General features: G+C 36.8%; 1 protein-coding gene across 4 annotated transcripts in view; it reads right to left on the bottom strand.

Annotated features, from left to right (window-relative positions):
* Positions 1–6,259: 6,259 nt before the first annotated feature.
* The window catches only part of LOC120766517 (5-hydroxytryptamine receptor 1A-like), a 36,499-nt gene continuing 26,191 nt past the window's right edge, over positions 6,260–16,567 (bottom strand). For 2 of the 4 annotated variants that reach the window (XM_040092083.1, XM_040092084.1), the window contains exons 3-6: positions 9,125–9,227; positions 8,899–9,024; positions 8,564–8,747; positions 7,009–7,701 (exon numbers count right to left, since the gene is read on the bottom strand). In XM_040092083.1, the coding sequence (XP_039948017.1) occupies positions 7,009–7,701; positions 8,564–8,747; positions 8,899–9,024; positions 9,125–9,227 (1,106 nt within the window). Of the gene's footprint in view, positions 7,702–8,563; positions 8,748–8,898; positions 9,025–9,124; positions 9,228–16,567 lie in introns of all 4 variants that reach the window. The other 2 variants (XR_005704598.1, XM_040092082.1) reach the window with 2 other exon arrangements.

Raw genomic sequence — 16,567 nt, 5'->3', positions numbered from 1 at the left:
TTTTGAATGCCGCTTAACTTTCCCTTACCGAGGGTAAATTCTTCTGCATTAAGAGCCCCTCGTTTTCCTGATTAAGCTCAGTGTTGGTGGAGTAGAAGAGTACGGCAGGCTGCGCTATTACCGAAATTAACTGTCAAACTTTGACAGTAATTATAAGTCAAAAAAGCCTGTCAAAAGCCACGTCAGAAAATTTTCGTTTTGCGTACTATAGAGTCTGACTGTATATTTTTGTGCTCAAATATGGGTATGTGGGTATCTAAATACAATGTACACATGTATGTAGCAAGCAGCCAACAAATTGCATGAATATACTATATTTGCAAGCGGACACCGCAACGTGTTGCCACATTGTTTGTAAAGAGAGGGCTGATGGCAGGCTGTCTGCCTCATTGGAACTTTATGACGTGGTGTTGTCCCTGGCACTGTGCGTCTACATACGAACCCACACGCAAACGATGGGCCACTGAACTGCTGTAAGTACACAGCCATAAATATTGTTGTAACAATTTTGCTTGTGTTTTTTGTTGCGCTGTAATGCACTCGTGTCTTGGCTTACGGGTTGCCATTCTGGCTGGCTGCCGACCCGGTTATGTTTGGCATTTAGTAACTTAATAGAATTAATTACTTTAATAAATTGAGTTTGCCTTGTTGACATCACAGCGCCGTCATCTCAAAGGAATAACCAACAACGATAGCCATCAAACAAATGCCTTTGTTATTGTTTCTGGAAGCTGGTCAAGTAAATGACATTGATTTCACTTTAACATCGATATTTCACATGAACCCTGGCCAAACTATGGCTGCACTGCATCTCAACTATCAGCTCAAGTTGCAGATATTTTCGCATAAATTAAGTTAGACAATTTTTGAAAAGAGATTCCAGCAGCGAATACACTTTCATTCTTTAAAAATTTAAAACTTAAAAATTAAAAAAAAAAATTTTGGATATTAAAATAATAAGTTTCGGATTATTTTTTGTACTAACTATTTTAGATACTTACATATACATACATATATTATGTTATTGAGATCGATATATTGGATATCCGACTATAAATATAACTGCTGTAACTCCCCCAACGCTTTTGTACAATTTTGACTCACTTTGATAAATTTCTTGATCCTGCTGGACGGTATTGAAGCGATGTGATCCCTATTCGGATTAAAGATCCGATACAGTATACCATAGAGTCAGGTGCTCTGGAGTTTCCGGCTCCAGGTCACAAAACCGGTAGTTACGCAAGAAGCTATACCTAGTAGCTACTTTCCTTGTGCCTGCCTGTAGATTTCTACCAATACCCTTTCCTGCCCACCCTCTCCTCCTTGCGGACAGTTCCTTTATAGAAAGAGGGTTCTGGACCTATTAATCCAAAAGCAGCAGCAAAGTGGGCAAGTTCGTCTTTTGATGAAAAGAATGATGATCGTTTTCGGCAGGTTGATGTTTAGTCTAACCGTACTGCAACATCCATTTGCTAGGCACAAACCCTTGTACACAAAATCGCAATAAGTGATCTCCAATATACATCTTATTAATATAACAATGTCGTCGGCGTACCCCTGACAACGAATCCAATTGTTGATTAACAACTCAAGAAGCTTGGCTCGTAGAGGCAGTAGCCCGACCTAAAGGCACCCTTTCCCCTACAGTGTTCTTAACTATCCTAGAGTGCAATGCAGTTTCTATTTCTTTGCACACTCCAGGAAACACATTCCTATTTTCTGGTGTTTTTTTTTTAATAGCGTGAGACGGACTCTCAATCCTTCGATGTCTACTCGTAAGAAGACGCATTTTGCTACTTCTTCATTGTCCAGCGAACTATGGATTTCCACGGTCAGCAGATACAGAACAGTATTAAACTGCTCCGTAAACATGCTGATTTGGATTTAGATTTGCGATCTCCAGGGTCACCTTCGTCGCCAATAATATTTCTATGAAGTTTAGCACGAAAAAAGTGAGACTAGTTGACCTAAATTATAATAATATGCCTTTTTACCCTAGGTATGAAGATTACCTTTATTTGGAGAGAATAAATGCCTTAAAACAGACCAATCCAAACGATTTAACTTAAATACGCCATCCGTATGTTCTTGAGCGCCTGGAAGTATTTGAGTTGGCTCACAACCATCAGGGAGAGATTTGAAGCAGAGCGTTGCTTTCCAATCGCATGTTGTTCTTGTACGACCTTGGGCTAATTTAGGTAAGCTTTCAGACCTCTAAAAGAGCTACAGCTATTTCCCAAAGCGGCTCGGTGTACTCGGAGGACTCCGTTCGAAAACAGTCGAATATAGCTTTGGCGGCAGAGCATCATATACCTTACGCACATTTCCATCCCATTTAACGTTCATATTAAATGAAATAAAAAAAATACCAACCTACAGAAAATATTTTTGGTTTTTTATAAATCCTAGACTGTTTTAACATTTTAACACATGAAATTTCTTTGTATTATATTTTTTAATACCAAAGTTTGCTTCACATGAAATGTTTGAGCAGATGTCAGATATAACAAAACCTTACACACTCGTATACATATATATATATATAAAATTCACTCTTCAGGTGCTCTTCGTCACATAGTATAATAATAAAGTGAATTTAACAAAATGGTGCAGGCTCAGAATTTCAGGTAGAATTTGTCACTGCCTTATGTTTCCCTGCAGAGTGGAATCGTTGGAAAATGACAGCACGGATGCGTTGCAATTGTGGCGAGAAAATAAGTATGTGTGTATTGCCGCTTTATTAACGTCGTGATGTTTGTGTCACAAGGTATTTTAGCCTTGTACTCGCATAATGTAAAAATGATTCGAGTTGAAAGAAAAATGATGTTTAAAGACAGTGTAATGTTTATTTAAACCGCGAAAATGGCGCATCCGATGTCGCCCACACGGTCTAGCTGGCGGTCATACATTCATATAAGTATTGCTGAGCATATTCCGTAAATGCAGACCTGTATAATGATATGCTATGGCTTTGCTGACACACTTAGAAGGTGTGGTGAAAAGTTCGTAGACTGATACACAGATGGTACTTCTAATATTAAATCCATAAGATTTTTAATCAGCCCCTGCCTTTAAAAGATACGTGTACAAATTTGACAGCTGTCAAACCATTTCTTAGGTAGTTTATGAAATATAGCAATTTAGGTGAAGGAACTTGTGTTAGTTTAATGGAACGTACTGTGAATGAATGTTTGGGTATGACAAAGAATTGTTGATTCTGAGGGGTGTTTGAAGCTCTTTAATGGTAACAAAACCGAATTTTTGCGTCGATATGAATCCACGGTTAAACCATGGCTCCATTATTTCACACCTGTGCCCAATCGATAGTCAGCCGAGTGGATTGCACGTGATGAACCAACCGTAAAGCTCGGAAAGACGCAAAAGTAGCTGGCAAGATTATGGCATCAGTATTTTGGGATGCATGTGGTATAATATGCATTGACTATCCTCAAAAGAGAAAAACCTCCAACAGCGACTAATACGTAGCGTTATTAGAGCTTTTTAAGTACAAAATCGCGAAAAATGTCCCTATTAGAAGAAGAAGAAAGTGCATGTCTAAATTTCATGAATTCGGCTTCGAATTGCTTCCACATCCACCATATTCTTCAGATCTAGACCCAGTGACTATTTCCTGTTATGAGGCCTCAAGAGAATGCTGGCTGCTGAGAAATTAAGCAATAATAAAGAGGTATTCACAGAAACAAAGAACTATTTTTAAGCTTATGGCAAATGTAATTTAAAAATGATAGTAAAGAACTTTTTGACTGCAAAATCAGCTCGAATAATAAAATCAATATTTCTAAAAAAAGTTATGTTAGCAGACGTTACTTTCAGCCCACCTGTTACTTAAGCAGTCGTGGTTATCTGCAAACAGGTTTGCTCGGACGACGAGGTGATTGAGGTGATTGAAATATGCTCATTTACCATAAGGGATTTATGCGGTAAGAGAAAGTCTGTTATATGCATCCATGAATAATTATATCGCAAGAATATATACATATAATATATGTATGTAAGATTAGTTAATATGTTCTTTAAATGATTGACGAGGCGTTTTGAATCGAGTGCTTTATTTACTAGCGTCTTTGATGAAATATTCGGGTATTAAAAATCGTTGAAGGGAGCAGACACATTTTTTTAAAAATTTATTGTAAGTCCCTTCATCGGGGTAAAAAAATATAAATTAAATGTTTTATGCAAAGTCTAATATACATACAGCGAAATCCTCTAATATGTTGGTCCTCACAACCGGACAGCTCCCATAACTGGACAAATTTCATGAACACAAGGGTTTCATAATTATTTTTATTCAAAACCAATTCATACAATCGAATATGATGAGTACGTTCCAATGACCGGACACGATCATTATTTTGGTAATATTTCGTTTCAATTATCTCTGATAAACGGACAAGATTTTATAAAACGTGTTTTTAAATTCTTATTCAGTTTTTTTTTTTTTCATACGAAAATGATCACAGCAAACAAATCGACATGCGCTGGCGTCGTCTGGTTCGCGTTAGCTAAAGAGAAACTAATGGTATATTTGCCATGCATCCACTCCGGGCTGGCACTGGATCGCTCCCCTACGTGTGGACATCTCCCATAGCCGGACAAAAACATTTCACTGTGTACATATATATTCCATTTTAAAAAAAGGATAAACGAGCTCTTTATTTTCAATTTAAAATGGGCTAAAATCATTTTACTTTTCCCATATATTTAATATGGGATTTGAGTGGTGTTAGTTAAACCTAAAAACCCCAATTTTGTCTGATTTATAGAAATAAAACGAAGACGATTTCGGGGAATGTTTGGAACTGTCATAATCCGTGAAAAAGGTTTTCTATGGTAACCGTGGTCAAGGTACGAGATGTGTTCAAGGAATATCAGGAATTTTCATGTTTTTAACAAATATTAATTCATTTTGTTTACATTAATGTTGGCACCCTCAAAATAGTTCCCAAACGATGTTATTGCCAGAGCTTCTTCCAATCGTTGAAAGATTTCTCAGCTCGGTTTTTGGGATAGACTTTAGCTCTTTCAACGTTTCTTTCTCTTAAAACGACGGTTCTTTCAGGTTCTATTTATTTTTGGAAATAGGAAAAAGTCACATGGAGCTTACAGGAAAAGTAAGCAACACAAGCAAGGAAATTCAAATGTTTTTTATTTAATGTGAAATCAATCTATATAATTAAGTTCTAAATATAACATCATTCAATTGGTCCCCACGACTTCTTCTGCAGGAACGAATTCGATGAACCCAATTTTCGAGAACTTTTTGCACTAAATCAAGTTGTGTGTCATGCATAGCACGTTCAAAATGGTTCAAACCAGATGTTGTCAAGATCAACTTCTTAGCGTGAAAGTGTGACAAATAAACTTGCATTCACATTTATAATACAACATAAAGGTATAGGGAGGTTCATATTCAGATGACCTTTCGATTTCATATTGAACATAATTATACAGTGAAAAAAATATGTTTGTGAGAAAAAAAGTTTATTTTAAAAGGTGTCGGTGAGCAACAAGATTTAACCATATAAATAGCAATTAAAATAAAAAACTTCATACAATTTTTATAAGGCAGACTCTTAGAGGGCATAAAATTTTCTTAAAACCCTACCTCAAGTCATTTTTTAACTCAAAAACTCGTATATTTACAAGTTTTGAAAGTGAAAAATATTCGAAACTATTTTTTGAACGATATTCCTTAACTTTCAACAGTAGTTATGTACATACATATATTACAAATACTGCGGCAAAAGTTTCTTACTTTCTTTTTCAAAAAATCGTTTCATTTGTTTTTGTTTTTAATATGGCTCAGTTCAACTGTTTATTCCATAACTATATACATATTTTCGATGCTTACGTAAACACCAATACAATTACAGCTTATTGTTAAGTAAAATGAAAGCGAATACATTAATTATTATTACACGGCGACATCACAAAGAGTTAGGCGTTTTTGTATAATTTCCATAAATTTTAAGATTTTTATATTTGTAAATACACAGTATTTAGTTATTTAGTATATTAATATATAATGACATACATGGTCTCATACATATGTTCATTTGATCTTATATGTATATGTACATATATGTACATACCCTCCTAGATAAAAAAAACTTACTTTAACATTTTTAGATTTGCAATACACTTATGTATATTTATTATATTTTGTGTAATAAAATACTTAAATTATGATCTGATTCATATACACATATATATGTATTTTGTATATAAATGCCATCAATATGTTTTATTTTATATTAATTAATTACAATAAATAAAATAGCTTTTGGAACGGCTCGATATTCTTTGAAGACTTCATATATCCGAAGCTCTTAAATCTTTCCCTTGCTGGGTAAATACTACGTGGCCTGAAAAGTCTTTGGACGCACATAGAAGAGAACAGTTTTTGAATACTAATTAGAGCAATCTTCTTCCATGGCCCAACTTTCAGAAGTCTATGACGTTGACTAGCTTATTCTGGCGTCGCTTTTCGAGCGTTCTTCGAAACAATGAGACTCTTATGCGGCCAATCGCATTCTTTTGCCAATTTGATCAGTGTTAGACAATTAGCCGGGTCAAAGGGAAAAACTGGTATATGCCATGCAGCACACACAATGATATGCGTACAAAAACACGTCCCCTCAAATGGTTGATGGATAATTTAAACCTTTCTTTACGATTATAAAATAACTGAAAATCGATCCGTCCATATTAAAAGTCGCTTTATATGGACGCTGAGTACAATGCTTGACTAATACCCTTTAGAAGACATATACATACATGTACACGAACATGAAGCACACCTTACACATGGCTACACATAATCCGATGCATGCTCCACGCCTAAAACGCTTTTCAGCTTATAATTCTAAATATGTATTCATATGTATGAATGTATGTGTCAAATGAAGTAAACACATACGATTTTGTACGCAGGGGTATCTGCGCAAAAATATCCATTGCCCTCCGATTGTGCGCCCATCTGCTGCCCTACAGTCTCATCGATGTAGTGGAGGTGGGTGTTTGTGGTCGCATAATGTTGCTGCAGAAGCGTCGGCAGACGAGTCGCCAGAATGCCACGCGAAAGTCGATGCTGTAGAATGCATAAATGAAGGGATTAATGGCGCTGTTCAGCCAGCCCAGCCAGGTGAGCACATGCGTGAGGGTCCGGCTGACCTGTCGCGGCTCTAGAAACGGTGTAAGCAGGTAGTAAATGAAGAATGGCAGCCAACAGGCAATAAAGCCTCCGACCACAATGCTCAACGTTTGTGTAGTCTTGTGCTCTTTCCTCAGCGAAATTATGCAGTTGGCCAAGGATCTCAGTTGTTGCTGTTGCGGTTGGGAACCGCGTGGCTGCTGCATACGAGCTATCGATCCAGGCGGACACGACTGGGCGTATTGTTGCCTTTTGCCATTGGACGTGTACTGATACACCACACTTGCTGGCGTTTTCCATGACACGGGTCGTGTCAAATCGTTGATATTACCCTTACCGCTATTCGCCTTTGGTAAGCTCAGCAGTGGACGGACGTTTTCCGCATCGGGCACCATGACTTCAGTTAGCTCATTAATGATGGTTTGATTGGAAAATCTGCGCTCTTCCGAGGCCTTCTCGCGTGTCAACTCGAAGAAATCCTGCTCAGCATAATTGTAAGTATCAACCGTGGTATAACGCCTGAATCGCTGCGAGAAAAAGAAAAGAAAAAAGGTCGACCGGCTTAAATTCGTAACGAAATATCAGCTTAATGTAGCTAATGTAGCTTTTTCTGTCCGGTATATGTTTTTAATATTGCAAGAAAAACTAAAAAATTTTAATAATTATTCTAAATAATTTTGTAGGACTTTTTAATTGAATTCATATGGAATGAAAAGGTTTAATAAGATATTTTAATATGTGAAATTAAATTAGGTTAGGCAGTCCCGTCTGACATAGGCCTACTGATCCTTAGTAATGGCAGATGTAGGTATTATTTAATTAAAGGTGAACGCCTTTTGCGAACTTTAAGAACAACTTGATATCTAAGTTTGATACTTCGTCTAGTCCTTTGAACTGCGAAGCTCCTAGATATTTCAGACAAGTTCTAGATAGTTGTGGACGGAGACATAGTAGGTGTTCTGGCGCCAAGCCTACTTCTCCGCACTTTGCCTACGGGAATGATCTTGACGATCTTGCATGTGTGAAATTAAAAAGAGGAAAAATTCCATGTTTTTTTGGTCGTGGTACACTCCCAAAACATATGTAAGACCCAAAGGTACCAATTAGGATAGAGGGCATGCTTAAAATAAAAACAATAAAACACATGTCAAAGCTCTCTAAGCCAATTTTTAAATTTATCTAGCTTAATTATTCGATCTTGCATGACGGCGCACTACTCATTTTGGAGGTTAAGCACAGAGCGAATAAAAAGACACTCATCTCTGGGTTCGTCTGATTGGCGAACAAAACCAAGTAGTTGCTGTAAATTGGTCTTCTCGATAATTTCCTAATTGAATTCGCTTAACTTGCCCGCTGTTCATTGCAAGCCACTACGTATTATTAATTTACCTTCCAATGCACACTGGTGTGGGTCATTTTGTCATGCCTCGAGGCGATAACACAGGAAATGCGCGCATAAACGTAAAGCATCACAATCATTGGCAAAAAGAAGGAGCCACTGGCCGAATAAATGACGTATCCTTTATTTTGATTATAACGGCACTCATTTCGGTCACGTCGACCCGGCTCGTACCTATAGCAATATGGAAAAAAATACATGAACATCAGCAATTAGATTTCAATTTAGTTGAAAGCAAAAAGGCGTTTCGAATGACATCTATGTGCCATCCATGTCCATACGGGTTGCTACATCCACTTAATGCATTTATTATGACACAACTTACCAGCCGAGCATGGGCGGACAAGTTATCGCCAGCGCCAGCACCCAAACAATCAGTATCATTAACAGCGCCAAGCGTTTCGAACGGCGTTTACGTGAGTACTTCAGCGGTTTTGTCACGGCCAGATATCTGTAATCGGTAGAAGAAGACCCAATTGGAATTACTAGAATAGAGCTATAGCTTGGGAATCATTGTATATGGGAATTGGCTTTGTGGGGGGGCAACTCACCTGTCCACGCTGATGGCGCACAAGCTTAGTATGGACGCGGTACAAAGCAGTATATCGAGCGATATCCAAATGTCGCAAAGTATCCAACCAAGACGCCAGGAGCCTACAGTAAAGTTAAGGATGCAGTAAATTGGATAAGCAAACGTACAAATATACATATGCTTAATTAATTGGCTATAGTTTGAAGAATAAAAATACAATTGAAATCGTGGTAATTCGGTGCGCATTTTATCAATCGTTATATGCTGTACGAACAATCCATATATACCCCATATGGGACCGATTTCACACATTTTCGACATTAAACAAAAGTATGTCCACAATTATTCGGTCACTTAATTTTGAACGAAAATACAGTAAAAAATTATACCGGAAGTTTGAGATTCTTACATTAGGTATAAACATAGCTGGGTTGGTCAACAAGCAATAACTCTAATAGGGATGCCAAAAATTCACTGTACAATTGATAGACATACCAACAGATTAGGAACTTCGTACAATGACTTTTGTAGAACTGTCAAGAAGTGAAAGAAGATGAAACGATTGACCATCTTCAATGCGATTGCATGGCTTTGTAAAGGAAAATAATCCTAACTAACGGTCTAGGGTTGCCTATATAAAACTTTTTGTAGCAATGAACTGTGAGTAAAGCGTGAGAGGATTTTAGCCTCGGTGGTTTCATCGGAAAAGACCTAGGCAATCTGGTATCTGGCGCCTTGCTAAATTATGACCCGATATCGAACATTTTTATACGTCAGATACGTCAGATATTATACTTTGAAGGTATATATACAATATTTATGCAATGTCTAATTCTGTTAATCTGTATACTACTCGTATACCGTGAAAGAATCAAAAGGAATTAAAAGCATATGGGGAATAAGGGTGAAAGCCCGACGGCTCATTTTCGCATTGCCATTAACAGTATTGTTCGAATTGGATTAAAATGTATTAAGTTGTCCTTGAGATATAATCGAACCGGAATGGTCCGCATAGACTTTAGACTTTACATATCCCCTCAGGAAAAAATTTAACAAATCAGGAGCTTCAATTTCAGCCATTAAATAGTCGGTTATCATTGCTCGATCACGGTCGCCATTAACGCTTACGTTCTCACCGGCATCATTTTTGAAGAAATATGGACCGATGAATCCATCGTTCTACAAACCACACCAACCCGTTGTTTTTCCTAGAAGAAATGGCAGCTCTTCAATCTCTTCAGGTTGCTCTTCGTTCCAAATGCGGCAATTTTGCTTGTTTACATACCCATTGAGCCAGAAATGGACCTCATCGCAGAACAAAATTTGGCTCGAAAACGTCGGATCTTCTTGGAACTTTTCAAGAGCCCAAAGATCTAAGCAAAGTCGCTTGAAAAGGTCAAGCAGCTTCAGTTCTTCCAAGCTACAGCTTTCAATTTAAGCAAAATGCGTCAAGTTGACAACGAAAATGTTAATGCCATTTTTTGATGTGATATTAAAAATATCTAACGGGTTCGTCCCAAAAAAACTACCTTGTTCAGAAGCAACAATCAGTTAACCCATATACTAAGTATGCATGACTACGAAAATTAGTGTTCTCTCGCATTAGCTCTGTGCTGCTATTTTTTGCTTATTTCTTTCCTTTTTTAAGTTAGAAAATCTTCAAAAAGTATTCTATGACTGTCCCCTGGTTCTAAGCTACCTCCCCACCAATCGGTTCAGCCGTTCTTGAATTACAAATAACTAACACGGCTTTCTTTTATATACATACCTACATATGTATATAGATTATTAACTCCTGAAGCCGGCTAAAACAATATTCCATGTTGTTGTGATTCAAAATACACTTTATTATTCAGTACAATCTCCCTGATGATTAATACACTTGCTCCAACGATCCTACAATCTGTGGATCCCATCCTGAAGTGAGAATCCGGAAGGTCTGCAAAATACACTTCAACAGCCGTTATGACCTCTTAGTTGACGACAAAAAAAATGAAAGTCGATGGGTGCCAAATCTGGTGAATACGGTGGATGCTCCAACAATTCGAATTAATTTTAATTCATGGATTTTAGCCATTGTCGAAAAGCTCTTGTGACACGGTGCATTGTCCAGATGCAAACCGAGTCTTTTTTCGCGAATTTTTTCCTTCAACTGGTCCAAAAGGTTGCAATAATATTCAGAATTAATGGCTTTACCAGTTTGCAAGTAATCCGCAAACAAAATTTTTCTCACATCCCAAAAAGCTGATGCCATAACCTTCCTGACCGATTTCCGGACACGAACTCCTTTCGAAACACTCTTCACACCACTCTTTAGCCTCTTGTTTTGATTCAGGATCATGGTGATAGACCCAAGTCTCCTCCATAGTGATGAATCGACGCACAAAATCCCCTTTATCCTTTTTAAAACGAAAAGTCGCACTCGGATGTGTTTTTGTTCCATTATTAGTGAATGCGGCACCCATTGTGCACACAGCTTTCTAAAGCCCAAAATTTCACTTAAAATATGGCTCACACTGCCTAATGAGATGTCTAGAGCCTCAACTAAATCTCTCTCAGTCAATCGACGATCTTCCAAAACCATATCTTGCATTTTGGCTATGATTTCTGGTGTTGATGCGCTTTTCGGAGTCCTTCACGTCGATCGTCTTCAAGGCTTGTACGACCACGTTTAACAGTCTTTCTACTGTTCTAATTGTAGGTGAACAATCAATATACACTTTTTACATTCGTTCGTGAATTTCTTTTGGTGCTACACCTTCCAAAAATAAGAATTTTATCAATACACGGTATTCAATTTTTTTCATTGTAAAAAAATACTTTGACACGGCGACACTAAATGGCTTGCATGAAAACCACAGATTGAAACGAAACTTAAAATACGTTCATATGAAGAGATTACCAACAAAACAAAAGAAGTGTTGGGCTAGTAGCAGCGCCCACTCTTATCGAACGACAAAACTTATTGAACAACCTGGTACCTCGTGTCTTCTATGGAATCCCTTTCTTGACGTCTGAAACCAATTTAGAAAATTTCCATATTCTCTTTGTCTTACGAACATAATAATGGAGGCAATGAATTAATCAGTATTAAAATTTCATGGGCTTTCCAAGGGCACCTACATTTGTACAAGTATATTAATCTTAATTTAGCAGTAGATCTCACACAGCGATATACGCCCTTACGGTGGCAACTTCATGTGGAAATATGGCTTTTGTTTGCGTAAAAATATCATTATTATTAATGGGTTGTAAAAAGGCTTTATTTCCTGGCGAAAATACTTGGGTAATCATTTCTGAAAAGAAGCAATTAAATTATATTTTTTACTTGTACGTATGTATGTGCGCATATGCATGTATTTTGGTTTTCATTATCGTTTTATGTGCTTTTCCATATGGAATTCTACTAAAGGCACACATTCACACTTGGAGACCTCATAAAAACTCATAGACGCGTAAATGGCGTCGCCAAGCTTTTTAATACTTTTTGACGAGCTGAGATTACTTCCAACACAATTTGAGGTATGCGGAAAAATGTGGCAATTCAAGTGTTTGACCATAGTTATGTCATCGCAACATACTTGTATACTGGACCACATTCATCGACATTAAAATTTTTATTTCCACATTTCTTTGCTTTGTACCGCTCGCGTTTGTCGTTTAATGTTCCAACATTACAGTAACAAATTATGGAAATTTTCCTCGTTTTACGCATTAGATAAAAGGTATGCGAATGATTTAGATAACACAGGTTCACAGTCGGATAAAGATAGAATGTTCAACTTCTACATATAAATTGTGGTAAATTGCCTCAATAAATCAAGTGCGCTCTTATTTTCGGTTATGTTTTTGCTGTGAAAGCTTGAGGGGGCTATTTGTTAATAAGCATTTGATTAAACGAAAGTAGAACATTTCCAGATTGGTAGCTTTTGTCTTCTTTTATTGCACTAAAAATCTTTGTTTTTGAACTTTTAATAGTTTCTATGCATTGAAATGATGATATCTGATGTTTTTCAATTATGGTCAATAAAACTTAGACCTGGAATTGTTTCATCTTAGTTTAGCTTTGATTCTCTATAAATTATGTAACACATTTTTCTATTTATGGCTGATCGATCGGCGAAAATTATCTAGTTTATGAATAAACCAAGAATGAGCTCTAAATTCAGAAAGTGAGACCAAAATGTTAGCATCTCAAAATAAAATATTTTTGTAGGTTAGGTATTACATATTCCACTTCATTATGTACTCTTTATAGGAAAAACTTCCTCATATTTATACATAATACTCCATCAAGAGACCCTGAACTGAAAAATATCTGACTTCAGGAATTCTTTTCATAATCTTATTCTCTTATGAGGATTCTCTAGTGAAGATATGCACACCCTGAACAAGGAAGCGTGTGAGAGCCTGTAAAATACATACATATATAAATGAACAGTAGTATGACAAGCCGTGTCGATTTAGCTATGTGCGTCTGTGTATACTACTTAGGGAAAACAAATAGACTTTATTTAAATAATACGCGAAATTCCATTCGCCGAAATATTTTTTTCTTGGCTGGTATAACTGTCAGTGATCTGTGCAAAATGACACATCAAAATAATCATTAGCGTTTGTACGCTTATCCTTTTGAAGTTCATATAGTTCATTCGGAATTTTTACAATGAGTGAAATTATTCCACAAAGAAGAATAAAATTTCTGGTGCCGAAACGATCATGTTGGAAAAGGCCTTCGGTGATAATTGTTTGTCGCGAGCAAGTATTTTTGATTGGTACAAATTATTCAAAGAGGATCGAGAACGCGTTGACAACGAGCCACGTCCAGGACGGTCATGAGCATCAACTGACGACCAACACGTCAACAAAATAAAGGAAAAGGTGCTCGAGAATTGACGATTAATGGTCAGAGATCGTTAAAATATCGGAAGAATCAGTGAAAACCATTTTCAAAGATTATTTGGGCCTAAGAAAAGTGAAATTATTTCGAAAAACTAAGTCGTAATAACATCCGTTAAATAATGCTTTCAGACTAACAGGATGTCATAAAATGTATTATGACTGACGATGAGTCTTAGGTCTATTTTTGCGACCCGGAATAGATGATCAATCGGCCAAATATCGTAGCAAAGGTGAGCCGAAGCCCAAAATAAGCAGGTCAAAATGTGTGGTACACTCCAAATTCCTTCCGACCGACCAAACTGTCAACAAGGAATACTATTTGAGCGATTCATAAAAAGAAGCCGGAATTATGAGCCGACAAGTCTTGGTTTTGCCCCACGATAATGCACCGTTGCATACTGCATTGATTCTTCGTGAGTTTTCCGGCAAATTTCCAACCAATACAGTGCCACTGATTTAGCATCGTGTGACTTCTGCTTATTCAGCAAACTGAAACGAAAGATATTAAAAGTGTATTGCTACCCGCATTGAAGGCTATGCCGGAATTTGACTTTAACAACTGTTTCAAGGATTGGAAAAACGTTGGCATAAGTGTATTAAGATCAAGGGGCATTACTTTGAGGGGACGGCATAGACTTTGAAGAATGAATTAAGAATTTTAATCTTACTGTGTTTTGCTCTTAGTAGTGCGAAGTAGTCAGCTATTTTTGAAATATCAAACTGACAATTTATAAACCTATTTTTCCCAGCTGGAACCACCGATATCGGACCACCATAGCATATACGTTTCGAGTAGGAATAAATCGATTTCTAAGTGTTGTTTCGGCCATTTTTAGTATTTATATCATGATCTGTATTTTTATTTTATTCTGTAGTGTTTACAACTTCTTCATGGAAAGATATAAGCAAGAATAATGTTTACAAATTATTCAATGTTATTATCAAAATAATCCGAACAACTTTTCGTGCGCCTATAGCATTTTATGTTCCTAATAATCGTCCATATGTGCTCGCCATTCGTCGAATTGTCAAAGAACCGCTCGACGTAATGAAGATATTGCTGCCGTTCAGGCAAGTGTTTCTGAAGACCGCAATTTGTCGATTCTAAGACGTTCTCAAGAATTGGGACTGTCCCAAACCACAAACTGGCGTATTTCGAGACAGGATTCGGGCTTACATCCACAAAAAATTGTTCTCATTTAAGAACTGAAGCCATTGGATCACAGTAAACGTTGTGACTTTGCTGATTTTGCCTTGGAACTATTTGAAAACGATAACATTTTTTAAGATCATCCGATGAGGCTCACTTTTAACTGAGTGATGCAGTAAAAAAACAAAACTGTCAATTCTGGTGCAATTAAAATCCACAAGTTATTCATGAACAATCATAATTCATCTAAATTGACAGACTTACACCAAAGGTTTTGGTCCGGTGGAATCATTGGTCCATATTTCTTTCGAAATGAAGCTGAGGACACCGTTACTGTCAATGGAGAGCAGCATAGATCGATGAAAATCAACTTTTTATGGCCACAATCACAATAAGTTGATCTTGGCAGCATCTGGTTCCAACAATAGGAAGCTTCGTGCCATACAGCACGGGCAACAACCGAGTTATCGCGAGAAAAATTTGGAGATCTCATTATTTCAAGAAATTGTGACATTGAATGGCCTTCAAGAAGTGTTGACTCCATTAGACTTGTGGGGTTATTTGAAGTCATTGGCCTTTGGCAGTAAACTAGACTCTCTTCAAACTTTAGAAGTCAATATTGAACGTGCTATTCAAGGAAAAACTACCCAAAAATTGGGTTCATTGAATGCGTTCCTACAAAAGAAGTCGTGGAGGCTATTTGAATGATGTTATATTTAGAGTTAATTGTATCATTTGAACTTCCTTAGCATTGAGAGTGTTTCTTGTTATGAAATAATATCACTCTTATTGGAAGCTCCTTTAGCTGCCGTACAAACTGTTCGATCAAAATCATGTCCATGTATGGAACACTTTTTTATTTGATGAGTGATATTTACGACATTCGGGGCAACGATGCAACGGTATCTGTGTGAAAATTATTAACGCTTTTTATCGTTTTAAAACAATAAAATTTATATTTGTTGAATCAGCCGTCAAGGACATTTATGGAAGTATATTTAAACAAATAATTGGGAGAAAAAGCACGCTAACTATACTCCATATTATAGCTGGGCCAAACCACGTCAAGTGGTCCACGAAAATTTCGAAAAATCCCCGATTTTGAAAATTAGCAGTTCATTAGGAAGGGGACTAGACGCATACCTAGCGATATAAATATTTCGTCAAAATTCTTTTTTTGTTAAAGTTATTGAAGGTTGAAATTTAGAGCATGATAAAATTGCAAATTTTTTTTCTCATAAACTACTAGAAATAAATCGAAGAGATTGTGTGAAGTCAAGGAAAAATGGTCGTGCTATATTATAGATTTTTTTCACGTTCCATTTGTTTAAATAATAATATTTTACATAATTTTTTGTTAAACAATTGAAATTTTTAAAGTGTTCTTCCAGCTAGCTCTAGCTACCAAAG

Source organism: Bactrocera tryoni, chromosome 1 (genome assembly GCF_016617805.1).
Source record: "Bactrocera tryoni isolate S06 chromosome 1, CSIRO_BtryS06_freeze2, whole genome shotgun sequence".
Taxonomy (NCBI): Eukaryota; Metazoa; Arthropoda; class Insecta; order Diptera; family Tephritidae; genus Bactrocera; species Bactrocera tryoni.
Note: the sequence above shows the minus strand (reverse complement) of the source record. Positions and strands in the feature narration are given on the sequence as shown.